We start from the raw sequence: 16,376 nt of genomic DNA on the forward strand, positions 1-16,376 counted from the left end.
TTATTATCTGATTTCTGGAGTAAACAGATTATTTAAGTGATCGTGTAAACAGTCTAATCTGATCTGTTTTATCAGATAACAGCAGTAATTTGATTATGAGAAATCAGATGAACACACCTGGATTTCCCCCCCATACTCTGATGTCTTCATGCATGTATACGTGTTAGTTTGATTTATTTTTTTTCTTCTGTAAACATATAAATGACAGGGCCTTAGACCACCCCCTGAGGGATCCCATTCTCAATTTAACAAAACATGGGGATGCTTTTTTTTTTTTTTTTTTTGGGGGGGGGGGGGGGGGGGGGGGTACTGAGATGTCATTGGAATTGGAAATAGTCCATTGGTTGTTTGGGTTAGTTACTGATCGCCCTCGGACTCATCACCACATCATGCAGACCCGTTGGTTGCGTCGTCCATCTTTGCTCAGAGTCGTTAGTCCAACCATCTTCTGGAGGTGTTGTGGTTGTGATGTCACAGTGCTCGTTCAGCCTTCGCGTATCCGTACGTTACGTTAAATAGATTTCAGCAAGTTGTCTCAAAGTTCAGGACGTGACATCATAACCACAGTGTCACATGACATCCACAAAGAACTCGCTGGGGTTTCCCATAGCCAGACGGAAGGACTGTCGGGAGGCGGAGACTTCAGGGGGGACGGACGATAGTTCCCGAACAGGACCCTGAGAGGGGGTGGAGTCTGTGTTAGGGGGCGGGGACTGATGGGCTTTGTCATCACCGGGGGATTCCACAGGCGGACTGCTCACTTCCTGTTTGGTCATCCCTGATTGGCTGCCTTCTTCTTCTCCCTCCTTCTGCTCTTCGCTGTAGTTTGACCTGCTGCTGCCACTTCCTGTCGGATCCAAACATGAAACAGTCAAAACATTTTAAACAATCACAGCAAAACTCCAAACTAAATGAACCTGCTGAGACTCTGATGGACAGTTACCATCACTGTGGTGGCTCCGCCCCCCTCCTCTACCACCGCCGCTGTTGCTCCACACTGAGCTGTAGGGGTGAGGGACTGGGTGCGGGTGGGGTAAGGCCGGGGGCTCCTGGTCCGATAACCCCCCTCGACTGGACGTCCCCTCATGGTCCAGCAGAGACATCAGACCCAGATCTGAGAGATGGGATCGCATCATTATCACATGACCAGACCCAGTTCAGACTGCCTGGTTCTGTGGTTGAATGTATGAGCGCCAGGTTTTCAAGGTCATTATCAGTTATTAACCTTTATTTAACCAGGAAAAAAATGATGGTCGATATTAAAAATCTGTAGTGGCCAAGACAACAGCAGAAGTTACGGAAAATAGAAATTTTATCCAAACATTTACACTAAAACATACGTAAAACACCAAAACAAAAACATACATAAAACACCAACATTTTTCCAATATTCTATATAAAAATTGGTTTTCTTATTTTTTGTATTTTTTCATTCTGGCACACGTCAGTGATGATACCATTAGTTCATATTATTATTATTTTTGGTTCTAGGTCAAATGTTAAATGTGTTAGTGTGTATTTCACTTGGTAGACGGTGTTACTGTTGGAATTTAACACTGTTTACACTGGTTTTAGTGGATGGATCAGAATTTTAAAAATCAGGCAAAAATGAACAACTTTTGAATTCTGACCTGAAACAAATTGTGAAAAATAACACGACCTTTAATAACATGAAGTGTCAAATGTAACTAATGTGCTCAAACTGGAATGGGTCTGGGGTTCCGGTAACCTGTGTGATCTGGCCTGTTCTCACCTCCACACAGATCTCCGAACACGTAGTAACACTGCTCTGAGAAGGTGACCTTACTGACGGTGTGGCGGATGTATCCGGCCTTCAGCAGGTTACCGGCGTATTTACGAGCTTCGCGGCGGTCGGTGAAGCCTTCGACGTTTCTGTGGAGCCAGTCGACCACATCGGAACCTGAAGGAAGGACGTCATTAAGAGGAGAGCAGAGAACGCACAGACAAAACATGAAAATAGGACCAATGGAACCGAAGTATCCTATTACTAATATGGAATACTGGTGGAATACTGGTGTAATACTAGTGTAATACTGGTGTAATACTAGTGTAATACTGGTGTAATACTAGTGTAATACTCGTGTAAAACGTGTAATACTCATGTAATTCTTGTGTAATACTCATGTAATACTCATGTAATACTTGTGTAATACTGGTGTATACTTGTGTATTACTGGTGTATTACTTGTGTAATACTTGTGTAATACTGGTGTATTACTTGTGTAATACTGGTGTATTACTTGTGTATTACTGGTGTATTACTTGTGTAATACTTGTGTAGTACTGGTGTATTACTTGTGTAATACTGGTGTATTACTTGTGTATTACTGGTGTATTACTTGTGTAATACTTGTGTAATACTGGTGTATTACTTGTGTATTACTAGTGTAATACTGGTGTATTACTTGTGTATTACTGGTGTATTACATGTGTAATACTTGTGTAATACTGGTGTATTACTTGTGTATTACTGGTGTATTACTTGTGTAATACTGGTGTATTACTTGTGTAATACTTGTGTAATACTGGTGTATTACTTGTGTATTACTAGTGTAATACTGGTGTATTACTTGTGTATTACTGGTGTATTACATGTGTAATACTTGTGTAATACTGGTGTATTACTTGTGTATTACTGGTGTATTACTTGTGTAATACTGGTGTATTACTTGTGTAATACTTGTGTAATACTGGTGTATTACTTGTGTATTACTAGTGTAATACTTGAGTAATCCTGTGTACATGTAGCGTCAGCAGGTGAACCTGGTTAAGGACTGACACACGGGTCGTTGGAGGTGGTTTCGTGGTTCTGGCTCTGTTTTCTGGACCTTGTGTCCTGACTTACCGATGAAGGCGTTGGGGATGGTGATCTTCAGCCACATCCGGTCCCGAACCTCCAGCCCCGACTGTGGATTGGCCATCGCCTTGACGATGGCGGTCATGTCACTGTGGATGGTCAGGTGGTTTTCCTCATGGACGTCTGAAACGCCCAGATGGACACGATTTTTATTACGATGGGGGGACGTTGAGGTTCTTATCATGGCCTAAAACTAACAAACAAATAACTGAAACTGTCCTCTGTGTTTCAGCACATGCATGAAACAGAACAAACCTGAAGGAGTTTGATAATCACAATTAGAATCAGAATCATCTTTATTCACCAAGTTTGTAAACGAATAGAATAGAATAGAATAGAATAGAATAGAATAGAATAGAATAGAATAGAATAGAATAGAAGAAGCTTTTTAGTGTATTTGGGATATCAGGTAAATATAAGTACATATGAAGAACAAAACCAGTGTAAAGCTGCATGTCCAGACCATATATGGACTTCCTGTTGGTTTAGGGTTTGGTTTTTATGCCTTTGTTTTAAATAAAAATGATAATAATTAAATGGGATTGTGTTAATTGTGTCAGATCATGATGAAAAGTCTATCATAACCTGGTGCTGCAGTGGCTGATGGGAGTCTTACTGTAGTGTGGGAGGAGCCTCCCTGTCATGGCGGCAGTGTGGGACACCCAGGCGGCGGGGTCTATGGGTCGGACGGGTTCACCTGCGGATGTTTGGTCTCATTAGAAACTCATCCTTAAAGCGTTTCCAGATGTAATGACTTTAATGTACAGATCATTGAACTGATTTCAGTGTTTGAGGGTTTGACTCACTCCGAGGCAGCGTGAAGCAGCTTCGAGGGTTCGGATCCCAGCACTTGGCCACCGTTAACGTGACCGGGCTACAATGGACAGAGACAGACGGACAGATGGACCGAAAAACGGACAGACAGATGGACAGACAGATAGATGAACAGACAGACAGAAGAATGGACAGACAGAAGAATGAACAGACAGACAGAAGGACAGACACAGAACTTGGATTAATGTATTGATGAGAACATGGTCAGTAGAAGGTTCTAGTCTGTAGTTTGCTGGTATCATAGTGTCGACGTGTATTTCGGCCTGAAGACAAAATAATCCCAACCCTTAGAGAACTTCAAACCCCTGACCCATAGATCAGCATCCATTAAAAAAGTGTAACGACCACCAGATGGCGACAGAGAGCAGGTCCAGGGTCAGTGGATGTTTGGACAGTAGAACCTGTCAGCACATGTTCACTGAAGTACGACAAATTCCCTTTAGGAGCTGTGGCTCTAGAGTGTTTTCATCTGTAAATGTGCAGTCGGAGCAGGTGTTCGACAGGTGGACAGCAGAGGAGAGAAGGAGGAGATCTGTACCAGGAAATTCAAATAAGTGTTAAAGTGGACAGAGGTTTCAGATTTAGATGAAAATCTTCCTCCTCCTCCTCCTCCTCCTCTGTCGTCCTCACACACAGATCAGCTCATCTTAATGGTAAATAAGTTAATAAAAACACTTCATTTGTTTTTATAATTGTTATTTTCTTTCTAACTACACTTTTTCTGTTTTAAAAACGCTTAAAAAATAATTTTTAGGTGTTTTTTTTGGGGCTGGAAGGGATTAATTATATATCAGTTCATTTCAATGGAAAAATTGAGTCATAAAAAGAATAATTTGGAAAATGATCACAGTCATGGGACAGTGTATCTTTTGGTAATTGGATTTCCTTTTCAGAAACAAAACAAAAACTAGTGGTTAATTGATTTTTGTTATGAAATAGAGGAATTAAAATTTAATTTCAAGGCGTTTCTCTTTATCAGCGTCAAAACAGATAAACCAAATTTTAAAAAATGAGTGATTTTAGTTTTCTCTTTCTAATAACAAAAAAGAAAGTTACTCCCTGACAGAAACGGAAAAACAGACCAAAAATGCCTGTTTATTTTTTCCTGTTCTGAGGCCTGATGTTGTCACTGTCAAGGAAAGAGCGCTAATGCCTAGATCACAAAGATTAACCTCCTCAGACCCAGCTATGGGTTTTCTGTCCACACTTTTGGACAAGAGTTGTACAACTTTATACAAAAAAACGAAGAAAAAAAAGAAAACTGTCCACCACAAAGGGCATTCCATAAAAATTTTAAAAACTGCATCTGAAAAAGCTGTTGCCTCATGATGTTTCCAATATAGGCACTTATTTGATAAAAAACAAAAAAGCTGGTACTTTGCGGACATTTCCTGGGTCTTAGGAGGTTAATACGAACGGTGGGTATGTATGAATCCTCCAGTTCGTACAAAATCTGGAGTTCGTAGACATTCGTGGCAGGAGCATGTGTACGATGTTTCTGAAAAGAAAATCCAATTACCAAAACATACACTGACCGTCATGGAACCAGTTAAATTCCACTGTTTTTAATGGAGTGTTTCTCACCCTGGTTTGTGGACGATCTCTCTCAGAACTCGGACGGCGTCGTCGTTACTCATGTTCTCAAAGTTGATGTCGTTTACCTGAAGGAGCAGAACCATGAATGTTACTAACATTCAACTGTGAGTTAACAGCAGTTAGACAGACGTTAGCTACCGTTAGCTTCATGACCCAGTTCCGATCCATAACAAACAAATTCAACAATCTGTGAAACTACAGAAAATATCAGTTATTATTTGTTCCAAAACACTGTTGACAGGAAGTAGTCACGTTATACGAATGCCTTGAACAAACAGTTTTTTGGTATAAACTATTTTAGCTAATAGCATCAGGGTTAGCATTAGCATTAGCAGCATTAGCATCACTATTAGTTTGAGCAGCTGTATTAGCGTTGGTTTTAGTAAAACAGCAGAAAAATTAGTTCCGTAGTAGAATTAGCAGCAGCATTAGTCTTTAATGATTAGCACAATACAACCAAATAAACAACATAAGAGAAAGACAAAGACAAAAAAAAGAATTTATGCTATCATTTGAAAGTAATACTTACTACAATTTTTGTGTTATTTATACATCGAAAAGGAGTGGGAAGAAGTAAACACTTATTTAATATTAGCAGCTGACTGGTTTTTAGCCAATAATAACATTATTTTTTATGATACTTTCCTTTTGACTTGTGTGAATTTCCAAATGTTTGTTGATCGCACGTCCACACCAAACTCCATCAAACCTCTGTTGATGTTTTATTCAACAGCAGCAGCAATTAAACCGTGTTCATTTTGTGTCCTTGCTGCTGTAGTCTTCATTAAATACTGTGTAGTTGTATTATTATTTTCACCACTAGGGGTCGCAGTGGTCAACAGTAGATGATGCATCAGTTAACTCAGGTGTTGGTTGTTGTAAATGCACCCTCTCACATATATTAGCATCCACGTTAGCGTTACCTGCAGTAACATGTCTCCGGGCTCGATGCGTCCGTCGGCTGCCACCGCTCCGCCCTTCATGATGGAGCCGATGTAAATGCCTCCATCTCCTCTGTCGTTGCTCTGACCGACGATGCTGATTCCGAGGAAGTTATACCTCTCTGACAGACAGACGGACAGACAGATGCATGTTAATGAAAGATGATTCTGTGCTTAAAGATGTAAAACCACAAATAACAAACAAAAACACCAGAATTTGAAGGTTCCACCCAGGGGCGGCGCTACCAACTGTGGGCCCCATGAAAGGTAAACATTATGGACCCTTCATAAAATTCAATATCTTGTCAATTTCTCAGAGCTGGGGGTGGGGGGGTTGGGGGGGGGTAACTTTTCAGTGGGATATAAGAACTGATTCATAGACAATAGATCTTGAAAATCTGATTTAAGTCTAAGTTCTTATATCTCACTAAAAAGTTCCTCTTTAGGTGATTCTGTCTTATTTTAAGTGTGATGAGATATTTGGACTAGAAATGTGAAAAATACACTTGGTAAGATTTTGATTTTTGCAGTGCTTTTAGGATTTACAAGGCTGACAATTAATACTGAACAAACAATAACTCAAATTATGAATTATGAAAGAGCTGCAGCATCTGAAACCGACCACAATGAACATTTGAAAGACGCATGTGGTCACATGATTGGGTCAGTCAAGATATGTCCTCTCAGATATTATATCCTGCATTTTATTTGAACTTGATTTTTATTAGGAAAAGTGTGTGGTGTTTTAATTATAATTAAATACATATTGAATCATTAAAAACAATTTTTTATAAGTAATTGTTTTTTATCAATCACTAGAAATTCCAGGCGACCCCACGTTGAAAAACACTGCTCTAATATCCCTCAGATCCACCTGGGGTTTAAATCATCAGTGTCTCTCCTCCTCTTCATGGATATAAATATGACGCCATCATGTGTCACTGACTGTCCGTCATCAGTACGTTAACATACGTGTTGCGTGTTCGTACTCACCCATGTTGAGAGTGACAGTGATGATGTTGAGCGACATGGTGGAGTCAGTGACGCTGCTGAAAGACACAGACTGACAAACAGATAAAACCCATTAAACACGTCAACGAACACGAAACAAGACGCCACGACAAAATCACACCAACAAACAAACATCTGATCACGTGACGCCGTTCCTGTATGTTCATACCCGCTCCATCCGCGACGCTTTGGGCTTTCGGTGGCGGCGACGCTGACGCCTGAAGAGGCGGGGCGAGGAGCTGCTCCGCTCTGTCGATTGGCTGAACCTGAGGTGACATCGCAGATGACAAACAGCGGTTACTAAGCAACAACGACAGGTATGAACACACCTGAAGAGCACGAAGCCATCGACAGGAATCTAAATGAAAAGCGTTAAAAGCATGAAAAAAAGATGAGAAATTACAGAAAAACCTTTTAAAAGTGTCAGACATTACAACGTTTATCAGTAAAGCACAAATAAAAAACAGAAATATTTAATAAGAATGAAAAAACACATGAACAAATATATTCTAAAGAGACTGAAACATAAAAATGAAATAAAAAATCCTGAAATGAAAGATAAACTATAACAGAAGTTACAAAAATGACCATCAGTGTCAATAATTAGAACAAAATAAGATTAACTTATAATATAAAAATAAATATACTTTAAATGCTAAAGAATAAAACATTACTGATAACACTGAGAACCCAAAATGCATTAAAAAATCATATATGTGTAATAATATGTAAAAATACAATAAATATTGTTATGTAAAACTAAATACAAATGAAAACATTCAGTATAAAACACTGAGAATGTATCAAATAAATGTAGCAAAAGACAAAAATAAAATAAAAAAAACCCTGAAAAATGTACATTTTGACTGAAAAAAAACCCTGTAAAATGAATGAATGAATGTGGATGTACATACCTCAAAATGTGGAGAAAACATAAAAATGATCAAATATGAAACAAAAAAAAGTCAAAGTGAGGCTTTAAAATGATCAAAATATTGAAGTAAATGAATGAACTGGTGTCATCTCTGTAACATGATCATCTGATCAAAAACCAGATCAGATGGAACCAGAACCAGGACCAGATCCAACCTGGTCCTAGATCTGTTCACTCTCCTTTATCTGATGCACAAAACACACAGTCACATGACCCACAGCAGCCAATCAGAGCGGGAGGAGGAGCCCACGCCTGAACAGGTTTTCTGGAGCAGAAGAAGACGACCTGAGGGCAGATGAGACGGTCTGGACCAATCACAGCGGAGAGGGTCGATGATGTCACGTTAAAGGAACAGCTCATTTAGATTTAACAAGAAAATATGAACCTGACGACGTTTGAACAAAGATTAAAAGAAACAAGAGGAGTTAAGATGTCAGATGCAGACGTAGAAAACCAGATTCACAAAGTCCAGGATGTGAAACGTCAGCAGAATGAAGCTCACGTCACATCAGTGAAATATGAAGACGATTAAAACATCTAATGTCAAATTAAATCAGAAACAACCGAATATCATTTGGTTTTAACGTTCACATCCTTCCTTCAAGTCGTGGTTGTAGTGATGCTGTCAGACCAAAGATGAAGGAGGTGGGGCTTCAGATTGCGATGTTAACTCTTAAATGCTATTATGGTTTTATAATTTATCAAAACAATATTATCTAATTGAAGTACTACTTTGAGTTCCAGATATGTAAAGGTTAAGAGGTTTTGATTAACGGTTCTCATTCTATTGTTAACTGAACATTAAAACACCCATCTGTAACCACTGTCATTGATCCAACTCCATGGGTTTTAGTGGGGAATCAATGTTGTAGAAGATGACAGTGTTTCCACGATAACTACAGAGCCTCTGAACGTCCAAATGGGTCATATCTGATGACCATGAAAAGATGAATAATTGTATTTTACACCAATTATTGACATGGATTGATAGGGTTAGTGGATCAGCAGGTATTAAACAGATGGTTGTGGTCGACGATGTATGTTTGGGTCTTTAAGGGTTAAGAATAAAATCGTATCGTTAGCGAATAAAGCTGTTCCATGCTGTTTGCCACTTATTGTGATCCTTTGTATCTTCTTGGTAGGCCTCATCAGTTCGATAGCTAGAATAAACAACAGTGGTACTAGAGGTGAGTCTTGGGGACCGCCATCCCCTTGTGATGTTGAAGGGCTCAGGAATCACCTCATTGGTTAAAATCTCTGCTATAGGTTTAGATTGTAGCAGTTTGATCCAAAGTATGAAGGAGTTCCCAAATCCACATCTGCTGAAAACATCAGAAAGCTAAGACCACTCCAGTCGATTCGATCCAAAGCTTATTCCCCATCAAGTGACAGAAACGTTGAATCTTTTTCTTCTTTTTGGTCATGTAAAATATTTAAAACCTTGTCTGTTTTTCTGAACCCATTCTTCTCATCATCATCATCATCATCATCATCATCATCATCATCATCATCATCATCATCATCATCATCATCATCAACGTGTGGAAGCACATCCTGTGACCTTTTTGTCAAGATTTTACTTATTTTGGAATCAGTGTTTATTAAACTTCTATTTTCCCATTTTGGGCTTTCCTGGTTTAGGAAGTAGAATTATCAATGTCTGTCCCATTGAAGTAGAAGGATAATTCTAATGACAACATTCATTGTACATGTTCATAAAGGGATTGAACTAATTCATCTTTAAAGTGTTTATGAGTCAACAGGATGGACATCAGGACCTGCTGTCTTACCTGCCTTTAATTTCAACTCTGTGATATTAACATTTGGTTTGAGGATGTGAACTAAACAGCAGACAGAACCTGGATGCCAGGTTTCACCCCCAGGGGTCACTCTTCCACCTGGCAGACGCTCCCAGGTGCAACATAACAAGAACCAAAGGGTAACCAGGCAACGTTTTACCGTTTTGGTTCTTCTTCGCTTGTTTTTGTTCTTCTTTGCTGTTTTTGTAGTCTTTTTCTCGACAGAGCTTGCCCTACAGTTTCGGAGTTCATATTTACTGTCGTAAAACCCACTGTTTAACCCTCCCCCTCCGATCATGTGCATTTGTTTTCAATGAAGCTGGCAACGAGAAAGTAAAAAAAAGCAATTGAATATGCGACCGGAGCAGAATGGGAAACTTTAGTTGAAGTTTTGGACATTTGTATTCACTTCACAGAGGAGGACCCAGAACTGGAGCTGCTCTTAAGCCCTGTGGCTAATGTTAGCAGCTCAGTGCTAGCGGCTGCAGAAGGAGCCGGGGGGGGGGGGGGGGGGGGGGGGGGCAAACAGGAAGCTTATATTGCTTTTCTTTTTGGCACCAAATCTTCGTTTTCGGTGATTTTGTCATATTTGTTGCTGATTTTTCAATGTTGTTACCAAGGTTATTATCGTTAATGAAAACTAACGAAATTACAAAAACTAGAATTGAAAGGAATTTTTGTTAACTGAAATAAATAAAAACTAGAATTAAAAGAAAAAACAAAACTAACTGAAACTGTATGGTGTGTTTACAAAACAAACTACAACGTTAAAAATTATGGATAAAATTCCCTTTGTTTTTGTCTTGGTTAATGTCGGATTGATACGAAACTGATTCATTTTGCTCTAGCAATTTTAGCTAGCGGCACCATACGGTCCATCACTTCTCGTCACTTGTGGTTTCCAGTTGTCTTCTGGTCCCCACTCTACCTGGCAACACCCCCCCCCCATCTCCGTCTGCCTCACAACATTCTTCTTCTCTTCCTGTCCCCCTCCCACAACCAAATCCATTGAAAAAGTTCCATCACATGACCACGTGTACTGTGTTTATAATGTCTTATGTCTTATGTATGTGCTTGCATTATCTTTACTGTAATTCTTTCGAAGGATTTGTGTTGGGCGCATGTCCACGCAGCGACCGGCAGTGAGCGAGAGCTGCAAAACAAATCTACCCACGGGTACAAATAAAGTCACCTTGAACTTTGAACCTTGGGAGAAAGCAGCAGAGTCCTGTCTGGGATTATTTTGAATACGACGGCGAAGAAGATAAAAGATACGACAAAACTAAAATTAATACTAAAACTAAACTAAAACTAAGCATTTAGAAAAAAATGAAAACTAATAAAAACTAGTAAACCTGCTCTAAAAACAACTTAAAACAAACTGAATTAGAGAAAAAAAAGTTAAAACTAAATAAAACTAAACCATAATGAAAAATCCAAAACTATTAGAACCTTGGTTGTTACCAGTGACTCCATGTGCAGGGGGCGTGGTCTGATTAACAACGATTGTGATTGGTGGATTGTTGTGCACAGTGTGTATCAAGTAGCCTTGAAATTCGATGAGAACACGTTGAGTTCATTTATCTCCGACATCGCAGAACCTGTAATGTGACTATTTCGTACACGTACATCGATGACGACGCTCAGATGACATATTGTGCTGCTCTACTGTGGTCGCCGTCAACGGGTTCACCCCGCTCGTGTTCTTCTACTGAATACGATCTCCTTGCTCTTTGACGTTGTCTCCTGTTTCCACGGTAACACTGAGGTATGTTCATCATGTTGTTCACCACTGATGTGAAACAGGTTGATGATGTAATGACTAAAGTGGATTCAGTGTGAATGAATCGAACCGGTTTAAGGTTCTGGTCTGGACCGCTTTGGACCGGTCCAGGTCTAGTTTGTGTGTTGCGTTCACGGTCCTCACCGTCCTCCGGAGTCGTCCTCTGAGGAGCAGAAACTTGTCGTCTCCAATTCACTACTCTGCTGCGTTGACGAGCTGTCCCCGCCTTTTGTCCCTGCCCCATTCTGCTCCGATGGTTGGTGGGCGTGTCCATTCAGGTGACCCTCTGCATAGAGATCAGCCAATCAGATCAGAGCGTCTCACAGAGCTCCGCCTCCTCTACTGAGCGTCTGTTTGTAAAACTCACCTCGGTCGCCCTCGTCTCTGCTCTGTCCACTCTCTGCTCCATCTCTCCTGTTGACCTTTGACCCCGGCTCATCCTGACCTCCGTGGGCGCTGTCATGGAAACGCATAAAGAGTTACCATGGAAACCAGTCCAGAAGATCAGACACAAAGGACGGACTATATGTACATCTGTTTCCACACTCATCAGGACCAGGATCAGGACCAGGACCTGGACTTGGACCAGGACCAGGACTAGGATCAGGATCAGGCTCCAGAACCATTGTGAAATAGTTTGATTTCCATCTGGTATCTGATCCATTTATAGTCCAGATCCAGATCCAGATCCAGATGAGTGTAAACCCTAAGTCATGGATCCAACTTGAACAAACTGAAACCAAACCATGAAACATGAAAGTACCTGATACGAACCCTAAAGAGACGACAGGTTCATGTTATTGTTCATCTGATGTTTTTTCATTTGATGTAAATTTCGTGTTAAGTTTTTTCTTTAAATTAACCTCAAATATTTATATTTTTTATTTGAGCTTCATGATTTAAACTGAGTCTCCTTTATTTTACTGCTGATTAATCCTAGTCCTGGTCCATGTTCAGACCCGGGTTCAGATCTAGTCCTGGTCCATGTTCAGACCCGGGTTCAGATCTAGTCCTGGTCCATGTTCAGACCCGGGTTCAGATCTAGTCCTGGTCCAGGTTCAGACCTGGTTGGCCTCTACTCACTGGAAGGACGGGGGTCTGGAGTGTCCGATGCCTCCTGTCCGTTCGATGGGGGGTGGGGCCAGGCTGGTGGGCGTGGCCACAGACTGCAGGTCCGACCCTTTGAAGTCCGGCTGACAGTTTTCTGACGAAACCACCTGAAATGAGTCAGAAACGAGCAGTGAAGAAACACCAGCGAAGAAGAAGAAAAGACCAGAAGAAAGAAAACTCACCCAACAGACGACCCGACCGTTGACGCAGGGCAGCGCCGCATTGTCGTCACTGATCTCCTCTTTCACCACGCTGTGGACGCACAAGCAACGCCAACATTAACGCAACGTCAGCATTAACCCTAACCCTCAGATTAACTGAAGGGGTTCTCCACAACAACAACTAGAACTAATGTCGACTAGAACATTTGTCTCATTCCAGGTTATTTTATTTTTATTTGTGTTTTTTATTATTTACTGTTTTCCAGTTATAACACTTTGAAATGTGTCCCATTTTAAACCAATGGGGATTTTAGAAATTTTAAAAAATCATAAAAAAAAGTAAAAATCCATATTTCCCAATTCTTTGAACAAACTTGGTAGCTCTTACTCCAAATATGTTCCACAACAAAAGTCCAGTCATTCTGACAGATGGTTTCAGAGAAGGAGATTCTTGAAAAATGGTTTCTGGCCAGACGACAGACGGACGGACACCTGATACCAACAGTCCATCAGACCCTGGGGCCGTTGGACTAAAAAGTGAACATAAAAACTGAAGTGAAAAATCAGATACAGGTCTGAGGTCCATGTTGTGTTCTGGTCTGGTGTTTGAGGGACTGGGTTCATGGTCCACATCTAGATCTGGATCTGGATGTGAATCTGGTTCTGTCATTCTGAACTGAACCTCAACACAAATTGTTGTTGCTGAACCTTCATCTGCTGTGACCAGATGTTTAGAGAAAATGAACCTGAACCTGAACCTGAACCTGGACCTGGACCTGGACCTGACCCTGGACCTGAACCTGAACCTGAACCTGACCCTGGACCTGGACCTGGACCTGACCCTGGACCTGAACCTGAACCTGAACCTGAACCTGACCCTGACCCTGGACCTGGACCTGACCCTGGACCTGATTAACTGTCTGTGTTTTACCCTAAACCTTCTTCTACTGGCAGGTGAAGTTTCACCAAATCCTACTCGTTTACTCATATGTGACTCAGATCTGGTTTGTTTTTATAACAAATCTGACCCAGACCACTTTCATATCTGATCCTGAATCTGATTCATATCTGATGTTTTTCAGTGTGACTGAAGTCAAGTGAGTCTGAACGCTCACATCCTCATTCTGTCAGACTTTTACGTCACCTGTGGAGGGAGCGGAGCCCAGATTCATATTTAGACTATTCACACATGAGTCTGATGACATCACATTTACATTAGAATGTCAACAACCATGCACAAAACAAACAAAAAAAAACCCCAGATTTCAGCAAAAAACTGAACTGAGCATTCAGACCTACAGGGTCAACTAGTGTTATATCTTGGGTTTTAAATCCAATCTATTTAATTCTTTGACGTTATTTATAAAAAAAAATTATATTTTACTTTGTTTTACAGTTTATTGTTGCACCTTAATGTTTAATTGTCCAGATTTTTTACCAGTTCTATTTTTATACTTCAGATCTCTTCAGTCTAGTCTGTTTGCTCTAGTATTCTATTTTTGTTCTTACCATCTATTTTTAGAATATAACAATAACTAATATTCTATTTTTTTTGTCTGTCATGCTGCTGCACTACAGTTTTCCAGTCTATCTATCTATCTATCTATCTATCTATCTATCTATCTATCTATCTATCTATCTATCTATCTATCTATCTATCTATCTATCTATCTATCTATCTACTTGGCCCCGCCTCTCGCCAGGTGACCAGGTGATGGGAACGCCCCTCGGAGCACAGACTCCTCCTCCTCCTCCTCTTTTTCTTCTTCTTCTTCTTGCTCTGTTCGTGCGGTGGATGGTGTGTGGATGGTTTGTGTCTGATAATCCTCTGAGCCTCCGTAATCCACGACTTTCACCGTATTAAAGAGCTTTGGTTTTATCTCCTTCGTCTGTTCCGTCATGTGTTTGATCTGGATCTGAGCCCTGGAGCTGAACGTCATCAGACCTGGGCTCTGGACCAGATACTGGACTCAGACCTGGATCCACTGACACCACAGAGGATATATGTATTATTTATATCTGCACCTTCTGTATTTATTTACCTCAAACTGGCATTTACACACATTTATAGAACTGACAGTTAAATATTATTGATTAAAGCCTGTTTTTCTGTTTCTATTTGATATAAATGAAGGATTTTGTGTTTCATAAAAGGCCATAAGTTACATAATGTGCAGTAAATAAAACCACATTATTATTATTATTATTATTATTGTTATTGTTATTGTTATTATTATTATTATTATTATTATTGTTGTTGTTGTTGTTGTTGTTGTTTTTGTTGTTGTTATTATTACTGATGTGCTGGTTAAATCCTTTTGAGTCTCGTCGTCTTTAAATGTGATCAGTTTCTGATCGCTAATATCGATCCAGAACATCACGTGACTCACCCGAAGTCCTGGTCCACGGACTTGAAGAAGAACCGGACGTTGGGTTTGTTCAGGACCTGTTTGAAGTCTGACAGGGTGACGCGCTGCGCGGGCACGCCGATCCGGATCAGGTATGGGGTGTCCTGGTCCTCCAGGTGGTAGATGACCCGGGTCTCCTCCGCCATCCCGGATCCCGGAGGTCGGAGCGGAGCGGCGGGGCGCGGCGGCGGCGGCGGCCGGGCTGGGGCTGCGGGAGGCGGGCAGGAGGCCGAGGATGCCCCGGGCCGTCCGTCTGGTCCGGTCCAGATGTGTCGGCCCAGATGCTGAGGATGCTCTGTCTCCTCAGGACGCCACGCGACGTCAGCGCAAACGAAATGACGTAACTTGCGTCAGCAGACGTCCTTCAAAATTAAAGCCTAAAGAACAGCTGTAATTCAGGACTGGTGTTTCAGCTTCATCTGCTCATTTTTATCTAAAAAACAAAACAAAGAACATAAAAACTAGAGAAAAACACACGGAATAAAACACTGCAAAAAACATTATTTAAACAGATGAGAAGTCAAGTACATAACAGAGATTAATATGGAAATATGTGCAAAAGTGCAAAAACAAGTATTTTATTACTGGGAAAAAAAACATTAGTTTTTCTTGTTTTTGTGTATTAGTTTAACTTTTTTAAAGCTCTTGATTTTTCTGCTCATCGTATATTTTTTTAATTGATTCACAAAATAACCTATTAATAGTTTAACCCAAGATACAAAAGTCACCAAAAAATATGAAGAACAGAGATAAACATGAGGGAGTTAAATTAAATTACAGTAGATATAAGATATTACAATAAGTATTTCTTGTAATGTCAAAGGTGTTAAATACAGAGGATGTTTCATTGTTTCAAAGAAAAAGAAAACCTAAATTTCTTTTTTATGAAAAGCTTTATACTCTTATTTTGAAGGTTAAGCC

The 16,376-nt window shown here is 40.4% G+C and overlaps 1 protein-coding gene across 1 annotated transcript; it reads right to left on the reverse strand.

The window, feature by feature from the left end:
- Positions 1-280: 280 nt before the first annotated feature.
- Positions 281-15,754, reverse strand: LOC115432168 (segment polarity protein dishevelled homolog DVL-3-like). The gene is made up of 15 exons (XM_030153022.1): positions 15,438-15,754; positions 13,069-13,138; positions 12,860-12,993; positions 12,144-12,232; positions 11,921-12,062; positions 7,430-7,526; positions 7,243-7,312; positions 6,232-6,371; positions 5,297-5,373; positions 3,685-3,752; positions 3,495-3,575; positions 2,867-3,001; positions 1,754-1,921; positions 944-1,114; positions 281-847 (listed from the first exon to the last, which is right to left on the reverse strand). Exons 1-15 carry the CDS (start codon positions 15,599-15,601, stop codon positions 570-572), a joined length of 1,884 nt encoding a protein of 627 aa, XP_030008882.1. The 5' UTR covers positions 15,602-15,754; the 3' UTR covers positions 281-569.
- Positions 15,755-16,376: the final 622 nt, after the last annotated feature.

The sequence above is a fragment of the Sphaeramia orbicularis genome, chromosome 13 (genome assembly GCF_902148855.1).
Source record: "Sphaeramia orbicularis chromosome 13, fSphaOr1.1, whole genome shotgun sequence".
Classification (NCBI taxonomy): Eukaryota; Metazoa; Chordata; class Actinopteri; order Kurtiformes; family Apogonidae; genus Sphaeramia; species Sphaeramia orbicularis.

Excerpts from the sequence above, each read along its gene's own strand:
- LOC115432168 (XM_030153022.1), bottom strand. The coding sequence starts at position 15,601 with ATGGCGGAGGAGACCCGGGTCATCTACCACCTGGAGGACCAGGACACC. Across the intron at positions 12,063-12,143 it reads CAGAGACGAGGGCGACCGAG|AGGGTCACCTGAATGGACAC; the intron begins GTGAGTTTTACA and ends ATCTCTATGCAG. Across the intron at positions 3,002-3,494 it reads GAGGCTCCTCCCACACTACA|ACGTCCATGAGGAAAACCAC; the intron begins GTAAGACTCCCA and ends TGGGCGTTTCAG.